The sequence below is a fragment of the Cottoperca gobio genome, chromosome 3 (assembly GCF_900634415.1).
Source record: "Cottoperca gobio chromosome 3, fCotGob3.1, whole genome shotgun sequence".
NCBI lineage: Eukaryota > Metazoa > Chordata > Actinopteri > Perciformes > Bovichtidae > Cottoperca > Cottoperca gobio.
In genome coordinates this window covers 25,113,595-25,137,337 of record NC_041357.1, presented here as the reverse complement: position 1 = coordinate 25,137,337, position 23,743 = coordinate 25,113,595, and the positions used below count along the sequence as shown (strand labels likewise).

General features: G+C 40.9%; 1 protein-coding gene across 1 annotated transcript in view; it reads right to left on the bottom strand.

The window, feature by feature from the left end:
• The window catches only part of mdga1 (MAM domain containing glycosylphosphatidylinositol anchor 1), a 136,966-nt gene that overhangs the window by 16,049 nt on the left and 97,174 nt on the right, over positions 1 to 23,743 (bottom strand). The window contains 8 exon segments of the mRNA XM_029428541.1: positions 1,337 to 1,464; positions 8,634 to 8,795; positions 8,974 to 8,995; positions 8,997 to 9,127; positions 11,167 to 11,190; positions 11,333 to 11,513; positions 20,939 to 21,087; positions 21,264 to 21,530. Coding sequence (XP_029284401.1) covers positions 1,337 to 1,464; positions 8,634 to 8,795; positions 8,974 to 8,995; positions 8,997 to 9,127; positions 11,167 to 11,190; positions 11,333 to 11,513; positions 20,939 to 21,087; positions 21,264 to 21,530 — 1,064 coding nt within the window.

Below are 23,743 nucleotides of genomic sequence, written 5' to 3'. Positions count from 1 at the left end.
TTATTTTTCTTTCTGCGTGTAGCTACATGTGCCATCTATTCGTATCCTTCTAATCATTATGAAACCTTGTTCTCCGCCCTGAGATCAGCACATTCTTGAAGAAGGGAATAATCCTCTGGTTACTATGGATAGGCTTGCTGCTGACATTAAGCAGAAAATGAGCTGAATGTTCACTCAAAGACCCTCATTTATCAATACTCCCCTCAGTACAAAGATGTCAGAATGCTGTACCCACATTTATTTATTAAAAGAAAATGCAGCGCAGTCTCTCATTTAAAAGCCTGGGTTTCATTTATATTCATCATATTTTGCATTGCCTTCATTAGTAATACTATTCTCACAAATGTGTGTGTCTTGATAATAATAATAATAATAATAATAATAATAATAATGATGTGATGCTATTCCAATGGACAACTCTTTCATTGCTCACATTCTGAGACTCCAAACCGGCCGGCCACATGCTTTCCAACAGAGAGCTTAAGTTCCTCTTTAATCTTGCCGCCACTGGAAAAACTTTCATTTATTTCTATACGCCTGTTGATATTTCTGCCTCAACCAAGGAAAAGAAAAGAGATTTGATATATGTGTTAACTCTGACATGCATGTATATGAGGTGCCAATGGTTCTGGGGGCTCACAAGTAAATCTATATTTGATGACTTTCGCTGGTTCTTTGGAGCTTCAAATGTCACGGTGGAGTGACAGTTTCCTGTGAAACATTAATCAAATTCCAAGCAGAGTTTCAACCCCAATTCTTTAAGAATTCCCTCGATTCCCAACAGCCACAGGAGTATAAAGCCCCTCCTGTTCTATCTACGCTGCAGTGGAGGCCTTCCACTAGACACAGTAGAGGAAATGTCTCAGAGATAAGAGAGATGTCATGAAAAAAAGGAATACAGTGAACATAAAAGAATATTATTCCATTTTTTTTCTTATTTTTCCTCGTATAGCAAGACAAAGCAGACCTGACAATGCTGTCTGCACGTGGTGGAAATGAACCCCCAAGAGGCGAGAGCTGGAGGATGATTTCTATTCCGAGGTGGAGGTCTTTCAACATCAAGCAAAGAGTGCTCAGCTCTCAACAGTTCAGCGGGTCATACCTTTAGGCACATCTCAGATTCGTAGTGTTGCTGCAAGTGTGAGGGGGAGCGTTACAACTGTCTTTGAGAAACACATCTCTAAGGATACATCTTCTGCTCTGTCCTACGCATGCTTTTCTATAATGACAGACATATTCCTAAAACGTTATGCTACTATATTATACTGCCAAGTACAAGCACATTCTTCCACTGCTGTACTGTTGTGTTTTATAAGTGGGAAGAGCTATTACCTGGAAAGGGTCCACTGGGGCTGATGTCGAAGAATGCTCTCTTCCAGTCCGGGCCCTGATGACCAGACTTCGACCACAACACCGAGTCCACAGGGGCAATGCTTCTCACTCTCAGAAGCACATTGAGAGAGCCTGTGAAAAAAGATGCACACACACACACACACAGCCACACACACACACTATTAGAAATGGTCAATGAGCAAAGACTGAATTATACTGAGTTATGTTAAATTAGGAACAGACTTTAAGATTATTGAAATCCAAAGGCAAAACATTTAAACATAACGACCCACACATTAGGATTTATATCCACCAGCTAAACATATGTTTTGAATGACTGAATAAATACAGAGGACGCACTGAACACATGAGGTGGGATCTGAGTTGAGTCTAATTAGTTCATATGCCTCAATCCAAACAGTAACAGGCCTAACAATCAAGTGTGTCCTTTTCTTTATCAACTACACTAAGATAAATGAGCAGCTAATGATAGATCCCACCGTATGTAATTGGTTGTGGTTACAAGAGAAACAGAAAGTAATTGATTGTGCCTTCATCCCAATGAAGCTACACCATGTCTCACAGCCTCGCAACAATTTGCTACACGAAGAGCGAGATCTTGTCATTGTGATTCGCATAATTTATAGCCAAATATAGCTGCTGTCAAGTTGTCAACATATAAAGCCAGATAGAAAGTTGAGGATTTTTTTCTTAGACAAATTCTAAGGGATCCAAACTCTAAGAAACACAATGCACTGCTGGACCTGCATTTGAGAACCGCATACTTCCAATTGCTTTTACTTCTATATGCAGAGACATGGCTGTGCTGTGGACCTCATCTAATTTATTATAGGAAGTGGAAACAAGTATATTGCATATGGAAGGGTGAGGCTCTAAGGTCAGATACTGTATGTGGATGACATTTAGGTGGAAATGAAATGTGGATGAGTGGTGATATGTCTTATGTATATGTCTTGTACTCTACATTTATAGTCCAGTGGAAAGTTTCATTTTGTACAGTGGAGCAAAAGGACAAACATAGAGCAGGAAGGAAGAGAGAAAGTCAGATGTGAAAGACAGAAATGATGGAAAGGCGATGGATGCAAGACGTTTCCTTTCAATTAAAGCATAAGTCTTCAACAGGAGGTACTGCAGGGGTCGCAAAATTGTTTGTAGATAAAGCAAATTTTATAATTTATAATCTTTTTTGCTTTGCGCATTCACATTCCCTCCTCCGCTGTGTTTCGCGAAGGGCGGGGTTTCGCTCCCGACACACACACCTACAGTCAGAGACAGAGCGGAGGAAAGGAGAGGAGTGAACTCAAATAAATTTGTGCCACGCAATACAGTAGGGGGTCCCTGCTCCACGCTACACCTGTTTGGGGGTCATTGGCGTGAAAAACGTTGAAGACAGTATAGATTTACAGTATAGACGTCACATCCACATGACGTTTGGTAAATCCTAAAAAAATATTTGCAACTACTCGGGAAACATGACATGAAAATCAATTAGAGAGAGAGTGGCACCATTTGAACCATTAGGAAGTGATCCAGAGAGTCTCCCTTTCTCTCGTTCCTTCTCTCTTGGGTCTCTAAGGTGTGAGAGGACCATTCATCTTCTTAACGATCCTCAGCCAGCTCCTAATTGGAACATTAACCAACCACCAGTCTCTTAAACAAATATGCAGGCAGGGGGCATGGTATTGGCGTGTGTATATGTGTGTGTGCACGTACAGTATGCTTGTGCGTGTAGATGTATGCTTGCGTATGATCACAAATGTTTGTCGTTATGTTGTGCAGATGTAACTAATGTTCTTCAAACCTTGAAGAGGTGGTAGTAATTAACTTCCTACATCCAGAGACGTGCGACTAAGGAAAGTGTGCTGTTTATGGGGTCAAACAAGGAAGTTAAATAACATGTGGGAGTAAAAATAACAATAATAATAATAATAATCTGTCTGTTCAATATGAACCTGGAACCAGCAGCTGGTGAGCTTAGATCAGCAAAAAGACTTAGAAACCAACAGAGCCTTCAGGAAGTAAGTCTGCCTGGCCCAGAAATAGTCCTGCATATATCTCCTCGTAAAACCATAACTCGTCGTTTTTACACAGATTAGACAAACACGATATAACATAGAGGTTAAATAGAGGTGCTTGTAGGATAACAAAGAATGCCTTTATTATTGTCATTGCACACATTGCACAATGAAATATGCTGTGCAGCTCTTGGAACAATAAATTTAACAATCCTCACACCTTTCATAGTAATTAAAAAGAAAGATTAAGAAGTGATGAATAGAAGTGGCATATCAAGTTGCACCTACTACAAATATTGCACATGTAGTTATTGCACATTCCCTTTTTTGAAAACGATTCCAGCTTTAGTGCTGTGGTGTGGGGTTCTTTGATTTTGTTGGGTCGTAGGGAGACTTTTGTGGAGTTCAGCTAATGCAGTAATGGCTCTGGGATAAAAAGCTGTTTTTGAGCCTGGAAGTGTCGCTCTTTAACGCCCTGTAGCACCTTCCAGATGGCACTAGAGAGAAGAGATTGTGATAGGGGTGAGTTGCATCCTTCACAATGCTGCTGGCTCATCTGAATATGTCTTCCAGTGAGGTCAGGGGAAGTCCGGTTATTTTCTAGGCTGTGTTTATGATTCTGTGGCGAGCTCTTTTGTGTGCAGCTGAACAGTTGGTATACCGTAATACAGTATGTCAGTACACTCTCTATAAAGGTCACTTTCAGGCAAACCCAGGCTAGCTCCAGTCTTTATGCTAAGCTAAGTAATTATCTTATTGGAGATAAATAGGCTACAGTATATGAAAGGGGTATTGCTCTACTAATTGAACTTTTGTCAAGAAAGCAAATAATCTTGTTGTCCACAAAATATCCAACTATTGCTGGATACAGCAGGAGTGTCTTGAAAAGGTGTTTGTTGGTGTATGCTCAGGGATAAACAGCTTGTGGTAAAAATGCTGTGCTGATATTGCAGCTGAAATAGCCACATAAAAGTGACATTACATTTTAAAGTGCATGGGCGGCACTGTAGTTATACAATGGAGAGAAACATTGTCTAATGCTGGTGTAGCCCACTTTCACCTGTTCAACCCACTCTCTCTCTCTCTCTCTCTCTCTCTCTCTCTCTCTCTCTCTCTCTCTCTCTCTCTCTCTCTCTCTCTCCTACTATCTCTTTTGCACCTTCACCATCACCATCACCACCTACACACACACACACACACACACACACACACACACACACACATCCAAGAGAGGGAAGAGGACTCTGAAAAGCAGTCTATTGATTGGACTGAGGTAAATCCGAATGTGTTGGTGGGAGTGTCAGAGAGGCTGAGGAGAAAGCACAGAGCTCTATCAGGGCTACTTGTCTGCAGAATTGTGAGTAGGGAGGACAGCAAGGATACACAGCAACACACACATACACACACACACACACACACACACACACACACACACACACACACACACACACACACACACACACACAGTGCTATGCTTGAACTCTCTACTGTATTTTAATTGATAATTAGAAGTAGGCCTGCATTGGATCTTTGCTTCCTCTGTCTCTCACCGGCGTCTAAATAGGGTTCATGCCATGTTTGTCTCTGCTCTTAGTGCTGGTTAACCTCAGAGCCAAAGCTATGATAATAATTACAGTCTGTGTTCCAGTTTCTGCCACCATAAAACAACAAACAAAAGCATGTTATTCCAAGTTTTGAGAAAATAACAATTTCAGGAGTATGAGAAAAGGGTTAGGGTTAGGGTTAGCTAAATCCTAACCCTTACCTTGCAGGAACATAAAGCTGATTGGAATGTTTTCCTGAGAATTGGAACCTAAAGGGTTCGTAGCGAGACAGTAAGCAGTGTTAACGCAGGCACCCTATCCTGTTCCAAACAGACCTGTAAACATCCACACGGCAAACTAATTAAAAGCCTAACTTAATAAAAGGGTAATCCAAAACTACATATAAAAAGTACAACATTAAAATAACCTCTAACTCCAATTTGCTTTCCATCACTGTGAAGTGAAAATAATCCAAGCAAGCTTGCCAGTGGCACTCTGCAAACCTGAGCCAGTCTAAAATACTACCCAATGCCAAACAAAACTAATTAAATGGTGTATATTGTTGCTGCCAGCAAGCCCAAAGAGAAGCACATTAAGGTGAACAACAAAACACATCACATGGGGAAGTCTTTATTTGCAGAGCTAGTCTATTTCACACATAAAAGTCAGACTAGTCAAAGAGCCTTATGCTTTCTTTCCAATTTGCAATATTCTCAAAAGAGACTTTTTTTCCCGTTTCATATTCACACAACATCATGATTATAAAACAGCTCCTGTATGTGTGGGTCAGGAAAGGGGAACATTTCAACAGCCTTTCTCAAAATGTCTTTGTGTCAAAGTACCTAAATGCTTTTAACATATACAGCCATTTTAACACTTCACAGTACTTGAACATTATACGATCGAGTACATTGAAACTAGTTAGAGTGCTTCAGGATAAAGCACTACCTCTCACATCCTTTCACTACTTCTGAACATTAACGAGTGGATGCCCTTTACTGCAGCTCTCTGTTCTAGGCTTTTTTTTCCCTTCCTTCTATGCCTCCTCATACTTGTTTGCTCGCGCTTCCTTTCTTGTTGCACTTCCTTTTTCTCAGTCCATCCCATTTTCCTTCCAATTGTCTTTGCTCTCTCTCCGTCTCTCTCTCTCTTCATTAAACCTCTCTGTTTCTTTCCAAAGGCTGGCCCACCCCCATCCTTCCATCCCTCTCCTCGTCTCATCTCTCCTCTCACTGACCCCTCTGTCTGATCCTCTTCTTGTCTCTTTTCGTCATTAAGAGTCACACTGTGTCTCCCTGGCAGGAGTGTGAGCTATGCCAAGGTAAGGCAATTAAAGTGACAACAGATTGGAACAGACTGGGACAACAACAGAGTAAATTGAAGGGAGGACTTGTAGCTGAGCTGGGCGTAACTGGTAACAGAATGTACTAATCGTAAGCGAGCGCTGTGTGACTGATGTAGCATTGTCTTGTCTCTTTGTTTTGCTGTGAAACACCTACCTAAGACCTCGAGCAGAATGCACAAAACAAGTGCATCCACTACAGATTACACATAAAGTGCTTTAACATGCAGAAATATGTTGCAAGAGAAGATAGAGAGTAGTTATAAGGAGCCAGGAAAATAAAGTCACTGTGTCGAGGGTATACCAAAGTTTAGATAATCATACATTTAATCAAATAATGAAACAAAGGTCATACGTAACCAAGTTTATAAGAGAAGTAGTAATATTCTCTTTTTTTAGGCAGCAATAACACTAAGCGCGATAAGAACTCCAAAATTCACATCAAACTATCACTAGAATCGTATTGGTTCATCAAGTCCTTATTGCTAGCACGTTAGCAAACAGCTGTCCACATTCAGCAGGAACACTGTGGAAGGAGAATCCCATTAGAGTATATTAGATTGGATGTTTCTGGCTGTCTGATGAATGTAAATCAAGTATTCACTCAATTGTAAGGTCTAGTTTGTTCCATCACCTCTATGATTTTAAGCTTGACTTCCAGGTTTTAGATGATTAGTTTAGTATTCTGCTGTCTTTCGTGTGGCAGGTAATGTCAGCGGCATTTCTTGCCCACAAATGGAGCTTTTCCAAAACAGCTTCCAGAGTGTATACATTTTTAAATGTCACCTTAGTAATTCCATTTGTACGGGGAAGAACGATGACCTAGGCCAGCCCGATGCGGGCGGGGGGTGGTGAGTAAAGTTAAGAAGGACATTCTGTCGCCTCAGTGGGTTTAGCACGCTGGAAAGTCACTAAAATGGATGGCAGTGGATCATTCCTGTCATCTACACACATCACAGTAATTGATTCAAAGTAAAAACATAATTTCATAGAGCTTGTACAAATCAGCATGCATTGGCTGTATCCAGCTATGTTGTACTGTACAGTACATGAAAGATAATAATTAAGTGAATCAATACATCTGGATATCAGCCTGCTTTTGTGTGTTAGGTTAATTGTTCTGTGTACTTCTGTGGATACATTTTCAAAACGTGTTCAAATCTATGTCTATGTCAATAGTCTCACTGCCTGGAGATCAGATAATTAAAATGAACATTTGACTGAGTTTGATTTATACCTGAGAACAACTTAGACACTTCACACTCTAATCAGTGCTGCAATCAAGTGAGAAACAAACCTGCGACAAGGGTTTAGCCAATGTTCGGCTTTCAAACTGAAAGTATCCAGCCATGCTAGAGGCTCTGTGAGGATATACTTGGCTAAATGTTCACATTTGCAGGCTTATTCAGTCAAGAAATGTCAGTTCACGAAACCGGTGGACCGACAGACCGACCAACAAACAGATATTGCCGTCCTTAGAGCCAAGCTGCTACCATGGCTAAAAACTCAGTGAAAGCAAACGAGTGAGCTTCTATGTATCATTTATATTAAAGCCTCCAACAATGTCCCTAACAAAATGCCTTTCCTCATATTTATACACTTAAACATACACAATTATTGCATAAACTACTCGTATATGAGGGTGCACACACACACACATGCACAGACAAACATTGTGCACTTCTGTACACTATAATATCCTTGTGGGACAGGGCAGGTCAGAATGTAACAAATGTTACAGTGAAGCCTGCAGGCTCGGGCTATGGACACATAAATCAACATTGTGTAGGTGTGTGTCTGTGAATAAATGTGGGTGTACCTTCATGTATTTGCAACTTTTACCGTACGTTTTTTTTGTGGGAATACATGCCTGTGTGTACAGTATGCTTGTGTGGGTGTGTGTGTGTTAAAGTGTGTGTGCAGGTGTGTAGGCTACAAGATGTATGCATTCTAGCAGTGTGACAGAGCATATTATGATGAACAGCTCCCCAAAATGACTGATTGTGTCTTGCCACTACCATAAATCACACACCCACTGCCCCCTTCAGCCATCTCCAAACGCGCACTGAGGCTCAAGCAGAAACATACAAATAGAACTTTGGTAACACACCGCCCCCCCCTTCTCTCTCTCTCTCACACACACACACTCACACACCCACAGTGTTGCGTCTGACAAGCTCTACAAGCGAGGGTCAAGCACAGAGTTCAGCTTTTGACAGAGGCCCAGCGATATGAGAACCCCGATAGTATCAAGTGTTATCTTTCTCACGACGATCCATGTGTGTCCATGTGTGTTTCTATGGATGCTCTCCTGTGGGCGAACACAATGTGTGAGTGTGTGTATGTTTATATGAAACAATACTCCACTGTACTACTCACCGATATGTTTTCCCTTCATGTGGTAGTAAAAAGAGACACAGTATGGGACTCTGCCGGAGCCCTTGGGTCCTCTAACTGAGGTCACGTTAAAAAGCGGAGAAAGCAGACGAGCCTTGTCCCCCTGAACACGCGGCCGTGACGCTTCAATGTACATGTAGTACCCTGAAACCAACAAGACAACACTTTATTCTCCAAAGTCTCGAATGCAACACACAATTAAATGTGATTAGGATGTTGTAGAAGTGTGCATTGTGTAATATACAGTTCTGTCGCTGCACTACTAAAACAACTACACATAGACCTGAATCTGCACATAAGAGGATTCCCCCAGTTTCCTCACCTTCCTTGGTTCCACTGCGGTCCTGTCTCGGGGCCGGTATTGGCAGATCGCTTGGGATTCTGCGTCAGGTGATTCTGTCTCGTCCAGTCAAAGACATCACTTCGGTCTTGAGAGAAACCACAGACCCTGTCATCTTCAAAACCACAAACATGGTCTGGGATGTGTGTGTGTGTGTGTGTGTGTGTGGAGACAAAACAAGACAGGGGAATACAGTAGATCAGTGACATGTCAGGCATTTGACATTACAAACTAAAGATAACATAATCTACTGGGGTTTTTTTCTTCGATACACTTTTACTGGAAAATTAATGGCGACGATATAGCTGTATAATAACCTCTGCAATATGCACTTCAAATGTGAAGATCAGACAGCCAGGCAATTACTGACAAAGTGATAGGCACAGTGTAGGAGGCAGGGTGTATAATGTGAAACTCAAAGTGGATTTCGCATATTATGCATAATCTGATGCAGGCAGAACATTTTAAAAGGTAACTATGATTAGGTCAGGCTGTGTCAAATGTAAAACATAAAAATAAAATAAAAAACTTTATCAATAGGTTTCACTGTTACACGATTTATAACAAAACAAGGCATTTAGGAGAAGAAGAAAAAGACACAGTGGAGCAGTGGATACATACTGAACACTGGTTTACACTATAGGTTGTTTATTAGTCTTTATTTCAAATGTGACACGTGTTGACACTTTTCAGGTAATAAGAAAAATATTGCTACTAGAAAAAAAAGTGAGATTATAGAAAAGTCTTCTATGCAGAGAGCTACCATTTCTCCAAACGGGGAAAGTGGGGGCTTACATTCAAAGGTAAGTATGGCAGGTGTATGGATCTGTTATGGTGCATCTTTTATTAAGAAGCATTTGTGAGAAACCCTGTAAGAGTGAGACATATCAAGAACTAAAATATGTCAATGCATGGATTGTTGCAGAGAATATTTTTCCTGAAGGAACCTCTTTAGAATGTGAGCGCTGAGACTCGTCTTTATCAGGCTGTAAATATGTTTACTTCTGTTGATAAATTGGGCATTTTAACATGGGGGTCCACAGGGATTGACTTGCTTTTCGCACTAGCCTCAAGTTGCCATTCGAGGAACTGCAGTTTTTGGCACTTTCAAGTTCCTTGGCTACGATAAGATGAAGCCTCACATGACAAACATTTTCCTATTCATACTGTATGTAGGCAGATTTTTAGTAGGAGGGAAAACAATATATACATTTGGAGAGAGACCTCTGCATATGAATTGTCATTATCCGTGATGCTGGCGTGTCTTGTTAAGCCTAGATAGAGGGGCTTCTCTCAATGGTGTCATCCCCTCCATTAGCCCATCTGGAGGGCTCTGCCATTATCAGAGACTCACCAAACAAATGGAAATTGAGGCAAGCGAGAACAACGACAGCTATCGAAAAGCATCCAAGCTGACAGATTCCGTGAAAGCTTCCCAAACACTCACACAGTCTGCTGCAGATGCATATGGCTCGTGATACCCACAAGGATGGCTCGTGTGTGCTTCTTTGTTTCAGCGAGCTAATCTATTACTATTCACACCCTGCTCCACTACATGCGCGCCTTTCAATTTGCACTGTTGTTCTCGCAGTCTGTTCCAATCTGCTGTTGTTTTAATTGCCTCAGCCTGGCGGAGCCAACTGCCACTCCTGCCAGAAAAATGCTGTGTGTCTCTTAATGAAGAAAACAGACAAGATGCAATTGACTGCAAAGAGAGAGGGATGGCAAGACAGAGAATGAGAGGCGGGGAGAGAGCGGGAGTTAGTGCAGAAGAGAGAGACAGAGAGAGGGGCGCTAACAGAGAGAGAGAAGGGAGGGACACATTTAAAGTAACATAGTCTTAACATAGTTTCAAGGGAGTTTCAAGTTTCCTTTTAACCACATTGCATTGACCAGTCTCATATCTTTAGATCGTGGCCACACTTTGATGACATCTTAAAAGTAATGGTTCAGTTTCTTTCTCTCATCCTACTGTTTCCCCACTGTTCTCCCTAGCAACACAATTTATTCAAGAACACGGCTGGGTAAACTTGTGCTGATATTGTTTTCAGCATTCAAGCTAAATTAGCAAGAATTATTTTTAACTTCACCACCCTGTCACTTATCAGGTCCTAACAACGAGCTTAACACTGTGAAATGAAGAGCAGAGGAAGGTAGTTAAGACAGAAGTCTCACCTGAAGGTCTTGGGTAGGTGTAGGCTGTAAAGAAGAACAATGTTGATAAACACTCAGATATGTAAAATCTACTTATACATGTTTTGTATAATGACCATATATAAAAATGAAAGATAATGACTGCAGTAAAAGATGTTTGATACAAGTGGTTTTGAATAAGACTCACGTTCTGAGTACTGTATGATGCGACTGATGTATTCCCCAGTGCTATAGGTGGTGATGGGGGCCAGTCGGACCTCGTAGGACAGAGGGATTCTCAGGTCTGATATGGTGTGGGATATCAGCACTCCCTTCTCCGGCTCCTTGCCCTTCAGGTCTATCTGCTTTGACAGCACGTTCTGCTTGTTCTAGGTTTGTACAGGTGAACACACACACAAGCAGGGAAGATGCATACATGTTAAAATGTGTACTAAATATGCAAAAGCTTGCAAAAAAAAACACAAATACACACAGTGCACAAAAAAAAGATGATAACCAGAAAATGTGGCAATCTGATGGAGAAGCAGAAGCAGTAAGAGAGTACTCATGGTGGTGTCAAAACTGTGAGGCATCCCATCTTTCCTGCTTTCTGCATCCCGTCCTTACCCTCATCTCCACCACTTTATGTGGATATGCTCCGGTATTAAAACTCAATCCCAGTAACAACACAAAGCTTCGTTTTTTATACACAATTTTATGTAAACAGGCTAACAAAGTCAAACTTCTGGTAGAAAACAACCTTCAGCTCAGATGTGATTAAATCATCCCTTAAACCATTGATCACAGATATTTGCTTTGTGTTGTAGAAGCACCAATCGTTCATTTAAACAAAGCCTATTAATCACTATATCATCATGTTTTTTTTTGTTTCCATATCTGTGCAAGTTTCCTCACATTTCCATTTACTGTCAGTGGAATTTGGCACGAGCATACAGTCATTTCTGGGCTTAAAGCCAGTCAACATACCTCAACACTTGGATTGTACCAATCTTGGACTGCATACATTTCCAATCTTTTATCTAAAACAAAGCTAAACAGCTGTCAAAAGAATAATTTATAACAATCTCTTGTCCCACATCACGGTCTGTTCTCAAAAACACATGTGGGTCCAGTCTTATGGTAATAAGCCAGCTGTCTGTATTTCCCACACAATGTAATATTGCCTACCGCTCCAACAACATGGAGTCGATAAATATTTCCTCTAATAGTAGAAATCAAAGACATCTTGCCCTGTACAACATACTGAAATTAAATTCCAAGCATCCTTGAATTGCATTGGCTTTGCATTACAGCAATGAATATGAAAATAAAAATGGTTATGGTGTTAATCCAGTCCAATTGTCCTCTTCTCATTTTTTGAAAGTTATGTTTGGTGTATTTTTTTTATCCACTTTTAATAGCGCTATCGCTTTGTTAATCCACCCACGGAGAGAAGGATCCATTAGCTGTGTATCTGCCTCTGATCCCAGCTACTTAAAGATCCGACAGTGAGCTCAATCTAATGCATTAGGTCAGCCACTCCACCATAACACCTTAGTACACCCACAGCATGCCATTATCAGATAATGCATGCAGCAGAAGTGTGTGTGTGTGTGTGTGCTTGTGTGTGTATGGTAAATGTCTACGGGCACAGAGCCCTTACGACAATAGTTGACTACAAAAATTGAGAGACGATAGATAGACGATAGTGAGCATTGGCCAACAAAGCAAGCATAAAAACTTATTATACCAATTTGTCTAATCAAATTTGTGGGATAATTTTGCTAAAAAAAAAGGAGATATAAATAATAAGAAAGAAAATTAATGTTTGCTGTTCCAATCCAAAGAGCAACAGTTTGGCAGTTTGGTAAGTCATACACTGATGCATCCCATTACTTTCCCTATAATTGCTTCAGTACTGTATGCTCTGGCATCGCCACGGTGAAATATGCTTTCTGCTTTTTCAAGTTCAGGTGTGCTATTCCAATTTAATATCGATTCACCACCAAAAAATGTAACTCTGCTAGACTGTGCTGATCATTTATATTGACAAGACCATGGTGACTCCTGCACAGGCTGCAAAGAATTTGGTACGACTCCAATTATTATGTGAGTCCCATATGGCAGCCACAGCCTGACCCCTGTAAGTTTGTGCTGGGCAACACACTTGGAATCAAATCCTTCCTTCCTCAGCAGGCCCTATGCCACTAATGGCTGTTAAATCTCAGTGCCAGTCTGGCTGTTTCCATTTTTCAATTTCTCCAACTTTATTTTACCCTCTCTTGCCAGTCATTGGACATCCTTCTCACACCTTGCACAACAGCAGGTACCCTTCAACACAGGCGAAACTATCTTATTTCCAAATATAAACCACACATCCTCCCAACAAATAATATGTTCTCTTCTCTAATTCACAATAATTGTTTCAAATCCTCCCATCTGCTCGTCCATTTTTGACCCAGCAAACGTTTATGAGGCTGCTGTGAGCACAAAACTATTGCATGATGGGCCTGGTCTTTGCTACTGTAGTTGGAGGGATTTACATCTACTATTGCACCCACTGAATTATCACGCTAGTTAACTGGGATTACAGAAAACAGAGAGTTAACAAAGGACTTTGCAGCAGGATTGTACGTCTTTCAATAAAAAGGCAGAAAAGCGACCTTTTAGTTTAAGAGATCACGAAGGAAAGGTCAGAGGTTTCGATTTCTCAAACAGCAATGTGTCTTGTGGAAGTTTTCATGAGTAATGTCCTGGTCCGCTTGCTGCAAAATGAATAATGTCCTGGTAGTGTTATCAGCTAAATGTTTCCAAATAGAGCTTTTGAACAAATAGCAATTTGGTTGGTATGGTGTTCTCTGGTCACCGTCAGTATCTTCTGTTTGTTTGTGATTGAGGAGAAAAGGGAGAAATGTAAATAACTATTTGTTGGGACAAAATAAAGCAAGTAATAGTAAAAAGCAGGCTTTCTATTAAAGGGAGCCCACAGTAAATGTGATGACGATAATGATAGCTGGTACAGCGGTGGAAGAAGTAATCAGATCTGTCACTTAAGTAAAACCACCAATAGAAGCATGTAAAAATAGTCTATGACAACTCAAGCCAAATGGTTGGAAACCACTGGTAACGCTTGACATTACGCTACATTTGACAAGATTATTAAGTGTTTTATTTCAGTGTTAAATCTTAATCTGTAAGCAATTTATAAACTATATCTGTCAGATTAATGTAGTGAAGTAAAAAGTACAATATTTCACTCTAATGTAGTATAAAGTAACATAAAGTGGATATACTCAAGTAATGTACAAGTACCTACAGTAGTTAAGTAAATCTTGTTACTTGTTACTGCAGGAATTGACCTGGACAACATAATGAAAAAGTGTAAATGGTCATTTGTATTAAAAGCTAAAAGGCTGATGATGATGCACCTGACGTAGTCCCCAGTGTTGTAGGTGGAGGGATTAATCCTAGCAGAGAACTACAACTTGTGGGAGTTCTGAGTGCTTCTTTAATTCAGTTTATTGATCAGCACTTTTTTCAATGTTGACGTAATACTAAAGGCTTCCATCTGCATTGTAAGAGATTTGCTCAGATATTTGCTCAATTAATCTACAATAACTGACTTCATAAAGCACATAGTATACCGTGTATAATATTTTGCATGGCAGCAGTTACATAATAAAATGTATGTGCCCTTTTAACACCCACTTATGCTGCCATTCATCCATATAAACATTTACACATTTTCTCATACAGCATATGCATAATTATGTGAAATAAAGGAGGAAAGAAAAGCTATGCTCATGTAATATGCATAGAGTGTGTGTTAGCAGTGAGAGACGAGCTAATAATGCTGAGGAGTGGGAGCTTTAGAAGTAAGTGGAATGTGGATTTTTTCATGAGTCGACAGGGTCTGCGTACACACACACACACACACACACGTTCACACACTTGTTTTGGTCCTGGTTACAGTGTGTGGGGTATAGACGATAGAAATAATGAACTAGACTAAAAGCATGCACCAACACACACTTTGTCTTCCTGCCTCTGTCTCCCCCACTAGGACAACATGTGTTTGTGTGTGTGTGTGTGTGTGTGTGTGTGTGTGTGTGTGTGTGTCTGTGTCTGTGTGTGTGTGTGTGTGTGCCTAAGTGACAGGGAAAGGGGCATGGAGAGGGGGAGAAAGATATACAGCGTGTCGAAAAAAGACCACCAGAAGGAGACAGTCAAATGTGACCGGAGTGAGTGAGTGACATATTTAAAGCGGCAGTGGGGTGGTTGATAGACTGATATGGAAGTCCATATATCTATCTTGACGTGTGTGTGTGTTTGCATGTGTGTGTGTGTGTGTGTGTGTGTGTGTGTGTGTGTGTGTGTGTGTGTGTGTGGGCCCATCTGTGTGTCTGTGCCACAGGCTTTCAGGAATTTCTGCCAGACAGTGTTTTCAGCTGTGTCTCTATCAGGCTGTCAACAAAGAGACAACAAGACAAAGAATGTGTGAAAGAGGGTGAGAGCGAAGGAGCAGCCATGAGATAGAATCACAGACACAGAGTGACTCGTGTGTGTGTGTGTGTGTGTGTGTGTGTGTGTGTGTGTGTGTGTGTGCGCGTGTGTAAGAGGAATTTGGACTGACAGAGAAGGCGGCCTCTTCAAACACTAAGGAGTGTGAGGTTAATTTTTCTATTATCCTCTATTAATGGATCCATTTCATGACTGATCCAGCAGTGTATTGATATTAGGTGTGTATGTGAACTAAGCATCATCTATGCATGTGTACACTGTGCCTGTATGTTTGAATGCTTGCACAGGCTTATGTGCTCTCTTTGTGGTCTTGTGTGTGAATATACGAGTACATCTGCATAGTGAAGTTATGTACATAAATTATTCATACATTTGATTTAACGTACAACTCTAATTCATCATGAATATTCTTAATTTCTCATATATATGATAATGAGCATGTGTGTTTGCACAGGAGTGTTTGTGCGTTATGATCTGAAGCCAGGTCAGCTGCTTGCCACACTACTTTAGTGATACACACAATACACAACTCCACAGCCACAGGCAGGCGAGTGGTCGATATCGAGATGATTGGAATGATTGAGAGATGGGAGGAGAAAAGTGTGAGGAGGGAGAAAAAAGCAATAAGTATGGAACAACACAGGAGAAGAAGAAGAAGAAGAAGAAGAAGAAGAAGAAGAAGAAGAAGAAGAAGAAGAAGAAGAAGAAGAAGAAGAAGAAGAAGAACTGAGAAATTTCGGATAAAGAAAAAAAATGTATATTGTATGTCTGCATCGGGATAGTCATCATTTCAAAATCACTATATTGTCACACACTACGCACTAAACACACACACACACACACACACACACACAACCTATTAATTATTTTAAGCATTAGCTTCACGTGGATAAGATCAGCAAGCTCTGATGAGATTCCAAAAGATTTACCAAGGCCATAACCTACGCATCAATTACTTTTTTATACATGCAATTGTTAAGTAAATGCTGTATGGGTCTTTAAACAAACTTCTAACTGTGAGTTAAAGGAATGCAAATCACATTTTTAGAGGCAGTGAGATTGTATACAAAGTGAAAGGAAAGATGCGATTAGGCACAAATTCACCCGGTGAGGCTCGAGGCATGCTTAGACGCAAAACAAATTGTTCTTATCCCGCGGCTTTATGAATCTGCTTCATAAATGTATAATGGCGAGAGGAAAAAGGATAGAGACGGTAGGAATATAACAGAAATAACTGGAGTTTCTGTAGGGTTTCCGAGTTCAGTCAAACACACGCATAAACACACTCCCACACAAAGTGAAAAGTATCTCCGTTACCAGCTAGCTAGCATTTGTACAGTTTCAGGCGGATCAACAGGGACAGACACTTTTGTGTCAGATGTCAGATGTATAATTGGTTACTGCTCTTTTCAAGCAGCTGTCATTGTTTGTATTTCTAACTGACACATTGAAGCTAACTGACTCACTGTTTTACAGTATGTTAGTCTGATATTAATATGTTTTATATACAGGTTACTTACATTTCCTCTTGTGTGTGTGAACTAATCTGCAGCTGCTTTTAAGAGCAGAATCTCCCACCTAAATGTAATCCCTCCTAAATTAATTCAATGTGAATGCAGCATGATATTTTCAAGATACTCCCCTAAATGCATATGCATGAGAGACGTGCACTGCGTTAATTAATAAGGTGCGACTCTAAAGAAAGACAACTTCCTCTTCCAGTACGCCTTTAAAAAGAAAAAAGTGTAAAATGAGCTACAACAGGCTTAGCAAATGTGTCTCTCTTGTTGCAAAGAAGTAAAGTCCTCACACGGTAATTATCTCTCATTAATTACGTTGCTCTTCAGGAATCGCAGGTGTTGAGGTCGGGGTGTAGAATAAGGGTGGAAGGACAACTTGATGAAACAAGGAGGGTCTGTTAATTCTTACACAGGGGAACAAAACTAAACTGAGAAGTGTGAATCGAGATTTCGCAGCCTGACATTGAGTCATTGGGCAAACCATGCAGTCTGCCGTACACACACAGCAAAGGACATACGCTATATACACAGCTAAATACAAATCTATTAGAGGCCAATCAGAGCAACAGACACACTTAATGCCTATGAGCAGAAGTTATTGGCATGTGCTCAGACCTACAGTGAAGAGCACTGCTCTACATGAACTGATCCGAGTCCTCTTTAAGTCCCCTCTGTGTCTGCATGTCTCCCCGAGACCCTATACATCATTTTGTATGTGCTAAAAAGATAGAGTGTCAAGGCGTTAAGAGGATGAGCTGAAGAGAGTGTTGTAGAAATAGATGAGTTGTGAAATTGAGATGGTATTACATTTGAATCTTCTCGTACTCTATTTAATAGTCGAGAGGACCAGTGAGATTCGCTGTTTTTCTTTAATTTGCATCTTATTTCTTTCTTTCGCACCCCTTCCTTCACTTCCTCGCTCACCGTCTCATTTTTGCTGCTTCCTTGCACACGTAAAAATATGCAGGTAAAAACCTTGAAATTAAATTAAAGTTTAACCACATTTAATAAGTCCTAAACTGCCACTTACTCATTATTTAACACATGTCAGCATAACAACTCGCAGGGACTATTTATCAGCGCCACAGTTTACCAACATTAAATGCCATTAAGTCTGCACTTAAAACACAGTAGGCTACCTCAGCGCTGGAACAACTGAAAGGGTCGAGAGAAAGAGAGAGAGGAGCACAAGTGGAAGCAAGTAACACTGAGAGACGGAAGAGAAAGAGAAAGAAATGGGGAAAAACAACCCAAAGACATGGTGTGTATGAAAGATATTGGGAGACGGACAGAGGACAAAAGGAGAGGGAACAAACGAGAGGTAGAGCAAGTTTTCAGAGAGCTGAGGCATGCAGTCAAATGAGCATAGGCCAGTGCTCATTTTCTGTCTCCCTGTAGAGTCTTACTTAATGAGGTAAGCAGCCAAGTCTTAAAGTAGGAGGGGAATTAGCTATTCATCCGCACAAAAGCAAGCTGGCAGACCCTGCATCCCCTCTGTTTCAGTGTCTCACACACATGCACAAGCGCACCGACCCCCAGCCAGTTGTGTATAATTCACTATTATCCTTCCTGTCTTCTGACTCAGGCCAGTAATCTATGAATAGATGTTTGAAACAAAACAAGAGAGTGGCCTAAGGTTGCTCTCCTGTTGTGGAAAACGGTTCCCAACTTTATTCAGGGGCCCGCTCAGAGGGCTGCAAAACTGTTAGGTTTATAGAAGGGGTTTGGTTGAGGTTAGCAGTAAAGCCTGTGAGTTTCTGGAAGATTAAAAACCTAAAAGTAAGTAAAAAAAAGTCATGATATTGGTCATTACAAACAGCATTAGTCCGAAGGTTTTTAGACACCGTATTCATTTGTAATGGAATAGCTATGGGCATGTAGGTGGTGTCAAATAACAAATATATATACATAATATCTCTCTGAGCATATGTAGATTGTTTACTGGCTTAAAATCTACTTGAGGTGAAAGTGCTGGGATGTAAAAGGTTATTTCAGTGCTAATTGTAAATTCTAGCTTGTGACTGCAACTCTCATTAAACACCCCTCACAGGGTTGTGAAAATGAAGTCACCTCCATGGAAAGTAAATCATTTTAGGACAAGATAAAATATGAAAACACATAAAGGACTCTCTTACAGTGACTGGGTTGAATGCTGGCTCAAATGACAAACGTTGGCAGAAGAGGCCTGGTCTTGTTAAATTGTGGTTACAACACAGTGAACACATTATTATCTCTCTGGCACTCAAAGCTAGAATCTTGCAGTGACAGCACAAGTCATGTGGAAGTATGTGGAAAGTTTGAAATGATAATAAGACATTATAACCTTAGTTCTGTGAACACAGGCACAACCCCCTAATGGGGCATTTTAGAGCCGGCCACTCATTTTCACATCGCTGGGTCCTGGAAAGTGGAAAATGAAGTCTGCGTTTGATAGGACTGAGTGATGAGAGTTGAAGGAGAAGGCTATTTGTGAAAAGGGTGTAACAAGAGAAGAGGAGACAATATAAGAGGCGAGAAGGAGAACAACACTGAAAAATGGAGGTCCCTAGGGTAGAATCTACCTGTGGGGGGAGGGGAAGGGGAGAGGAAAGGAGAGGAGAGGAGGAGAGAGGAGAGGAGGAGAGAGGAGAGGAGAGGAAAGTAAAGGAGAGGAGGAAAGAGGAGAGGAGAGGAGAGGAGAGGAGAGGAGAGGAGAGGAGAGGAAATAAAAGGAGAGGAAGAGAGAGGAGAGGAGAGGAGAGGAGAGGAAAGGAGAGGAGAGGAGGGAGAGGAGAGGAGAGGAGAGGAGAGGAGAGGAGAGGAGGAGAGGAGAGGAGAGGAGAGGAGAGGAGGGAGAGGAGAGGAGAGGAGAGGAGAGGAGTGGAGAGAGGAGAGGAGAGGACAGGAGAGGAGAGGAATAAAGGAGAGGAAGAGAGAGGAGGAGGAGAGGAGAGGACAAGGAAGGAGAGGAGGACAGGAGCGGAATTACAGGAGAAGAGGGAAGAGAGAAGATGAGAGGAAAGGAAATGAACGGAGATGAAAGGAGAGGAGGAGAGGATGAGGAGGGAGGAGAGATGAGAGAGGAGAGGAGAGTAGCGGAGTGGAGAGGAGGAGGAGAGGAAGAGGAGAGGCTGAGGAGAGGAGAGGTGAGAGTGCGAGAGGAGAGGAGCGGAGTATGGAGAGGAGAGGGAGATGAGATGAGAGGACGAGGAGAGGAGAGGAGAGGAAGGACGACCAAAGGATGAGGAGGAAGATGAGAGGAGAGGAGTGGAGAGGAGAGGAGAGGAGAGGAGATGCGGATGAGAGGAGAGGAGAGGACCACGAGGAGAGGAGAAGTGGTGGTGACATTGTTGTAATTCAGTGCAGATCCTTATTGATTGACTACACACGCCTGACACTGCTCGAGCTCATAAAGCCCCATGTTTACTTAGCATACACACTTCACTATAAACGGACTCGTGCGTTTGTGTGTTCTTATACAAGTTATGAGCCTGTGCAGTCAAGGTGATACCAAACTTGGAAATAAAGCCAGGTGACCAAAGTTTGCCTTGATCTAAGCCAGAGAGCGATCAACGTCAGTTTCACGAGTATTTGAACAACAGAGTTAGCAAGTTTGTCAAACCATGTACATGTCTGTTCAGATCAAGTTGAAAATGTGCATGCATACATTTGTGAAATATGTCAGTGTTCATGTGTATTGGCCCCCGAGCTGTGGAGGAGTACCTGTGCTTTCACAGGTTTGCGTGGGAGTGTGGGATGTATACTTTTTAAGCATATGTGACATATAACTTTACCTTTCGGACATTAACCCAGTAGCCTATGATACGATCCGTGGCCTCAGGATCTTTCTGTGTCCACTGCAGGTTGTAGGAATAGTTGTTTCCTTTTAGAATTCGCACGGGGTTTGGTGTGTCGAAATAGAACTCAGCGCAGTAGGGTTGTGCTGTGGGATAGGAGGGAGAGAGAGAGCGAGCAGAATGTCACTGATTCATGAAGAAGAGATAACCGCCCCATGTGACTATACGTTGGATGGTTGGATGAATAGTATATAAATAGATACAGATTGTTATTCTCTCCACAAAAAGATAACAAGACATTGGCTCATGTCTGTACACTCACCAGAGACGTTAAATGTGCACGTTGATGTCCCGACACTATTGCTGACTCGGCACTCATAAGAGCCGTTGTTGGTGGGTTCCAGCTTAAACTTCAGCTCCGGCGTCTCCTTCAGGTCTGGCATGGGCATGCGGATGAAGTCGCCGTTATAGAACCAGCGGATGTCTAATAGGCGTGTTGGGAATGACCGCGTGACGGTACACCTCAGGGTCACCATCTGATAGTTCCTTGAACGCGTATCCTGGAAGCTTGGATCCAGAATGGGAGGATCTGTGGAGACATGTCAATGAATGTAATGAGGTGCAGAAGCAAAATCATGTCATTATCTCCGTCAGGTTGTGCGAATCTGTCTATCTGTCTGTCTATCCGCAGCTAATACTACTTGACCCATCAGCTTAATATTTGTTGTGCACATTTATGACTGTATGCTCAAGGACCTCTCGTGGTTGCAGTGGTTGACAATTTTTGAAAAACGTATTTTATTGACTGTTTTATACCATCATTAACTGCTGACTCCTCACTTATCCTGGCCTGCCGGTCGGGGCAGCAGGAGGCCTCCACACATGCTTCAGCAGCATAAGGCATTTCTGGCAATGGGCTAGGTTAAGAACAAGCCGTACCTAGTCGGTTGCAGGAAACATTTTTGCCTTTGTCGCGGATCAAAAAATGAACCGGAACATCCGCAGATTAATTCCATACCCAATATGTTATGATCCACCCGCTGTTTGTTATCTTTGGCCGCCATATTGACTTTTAGGGAGGCGGGAGGGACACTTGAGTGAGATTCGATTCTTCTTTGTTTGGGCTGGGAGAAGGAAGACACACCTGGCGGAGAACTGCACTCTGCACTTTTCTAGTTTGTAACTGGTTTCAGAACGTAATCCATTTTGTCCTTCAAAATCCCTTTACCTTTTCTCACATGTTCACGTACACTGACTTTACAAAACATATTTGGAACTTACTTTGTGATTTAGCACAGTGATGAGGTGTATCCATGTAAAACCCATTACCCTCTAATCGTTTTCCATTTTAAAATCCATTTCCATCATAAAGGGGGAGATGGAGATAAACTGAAGCAGAACAGTTTGAGAGGGATACTTTCTCAGTTTAGAGATGTGGACAATGCCGACAACAGACTGCAACGGTGTACATACACATCACCCATGTCTAATTTCCCCTGCACTATCTTCTTTGCTCTCTGCAGTGTACATTTCCTCACAGCGTCAGAAAACATTAGTTTTGACAAATAATCTGACACAGAGCAACTGTTACTGCCACGAGGGATCAGACATTCCTACGAGGCACAGTCCCAACCCTGCTGCTATCCTATCTTAACGCGCTGTAATTAACCTGTCAGCAGGGATGTGTGGCTCTACGGTTAATGACTGACTAGCTGTTGTTGCCCCGGGGTCAGCCAGGACACACGACAGCCAAATGACTCTGCCACAAATCACAAATTCACCCGTGGCTAATCATGTAGATAATAGATAAGATGCTAATGGTGGTATTGCCGTACTAACGTGATGAGATCTGGTATGAAGGCCCCTAGAGGTGAAGCAGCACAAATAGAGTCCCTTATGAATCAAGTTTATCAGACACAGATGTGTAATTCAGTCTAATCTGTGTTATGCCTGTAATTTAGACAGAGCAGGCCACAAATGAGCTCCAGTGAGGAGGAGAGAAAGAAACAGAGACAGACGGAAAGATAACGTGTGGAGCAGGAGAGAAGACTGCAATTGAGTGACTGAGAATAAAACATTTAAACAATTCCCGGGAGTAATGAAAGTAATAATTAAAAGAGGAACAAAATCACAGTGATCTGATTATTTTAATGTTTAAAAACAACGGCTAGAGGAGGTGTCTATGACATCTTGGTTATTTAAAACATGAATACCCAGTGTGGATATCTTTTAATTTAAAAGCTATCTCTTTAGCTTGGGCTTTTTATTAGAAAGTTTAAAAAAGCGATTACTTAAAAAAAAAAAAGAGATTATTAAATATATCTAATTTCATTATTATTACCATCATCATCATCATCATCATCATCAATCATCATTATTATCATTATTATCATTATTATCATTATTATTATTACCATCACCATCATAATAATAATAATTATTATTATTATTATTACCATCATAATTATTATTATGAGTATCATCTTCATCATCATCATCATCATCATTATTATTATTATTATTATTATTATTATTATTATTATTATTATCTTCATCATCATCATCATCATTATTATTATTATTATTATTATTTTCATCATCATCATCATCATCATCATTATTATTATTATTATTTATTATTCTTCATCAATCATCATTATAATTATTATTATTATTATTATTATTATTATCTTCATCATCATCATCATCATCATCATCATTATTATTATTATTATTATTATTATTATCTTCATCATCATTATTATTATTATTATTATTATTATTATTATTATTATTATCTTC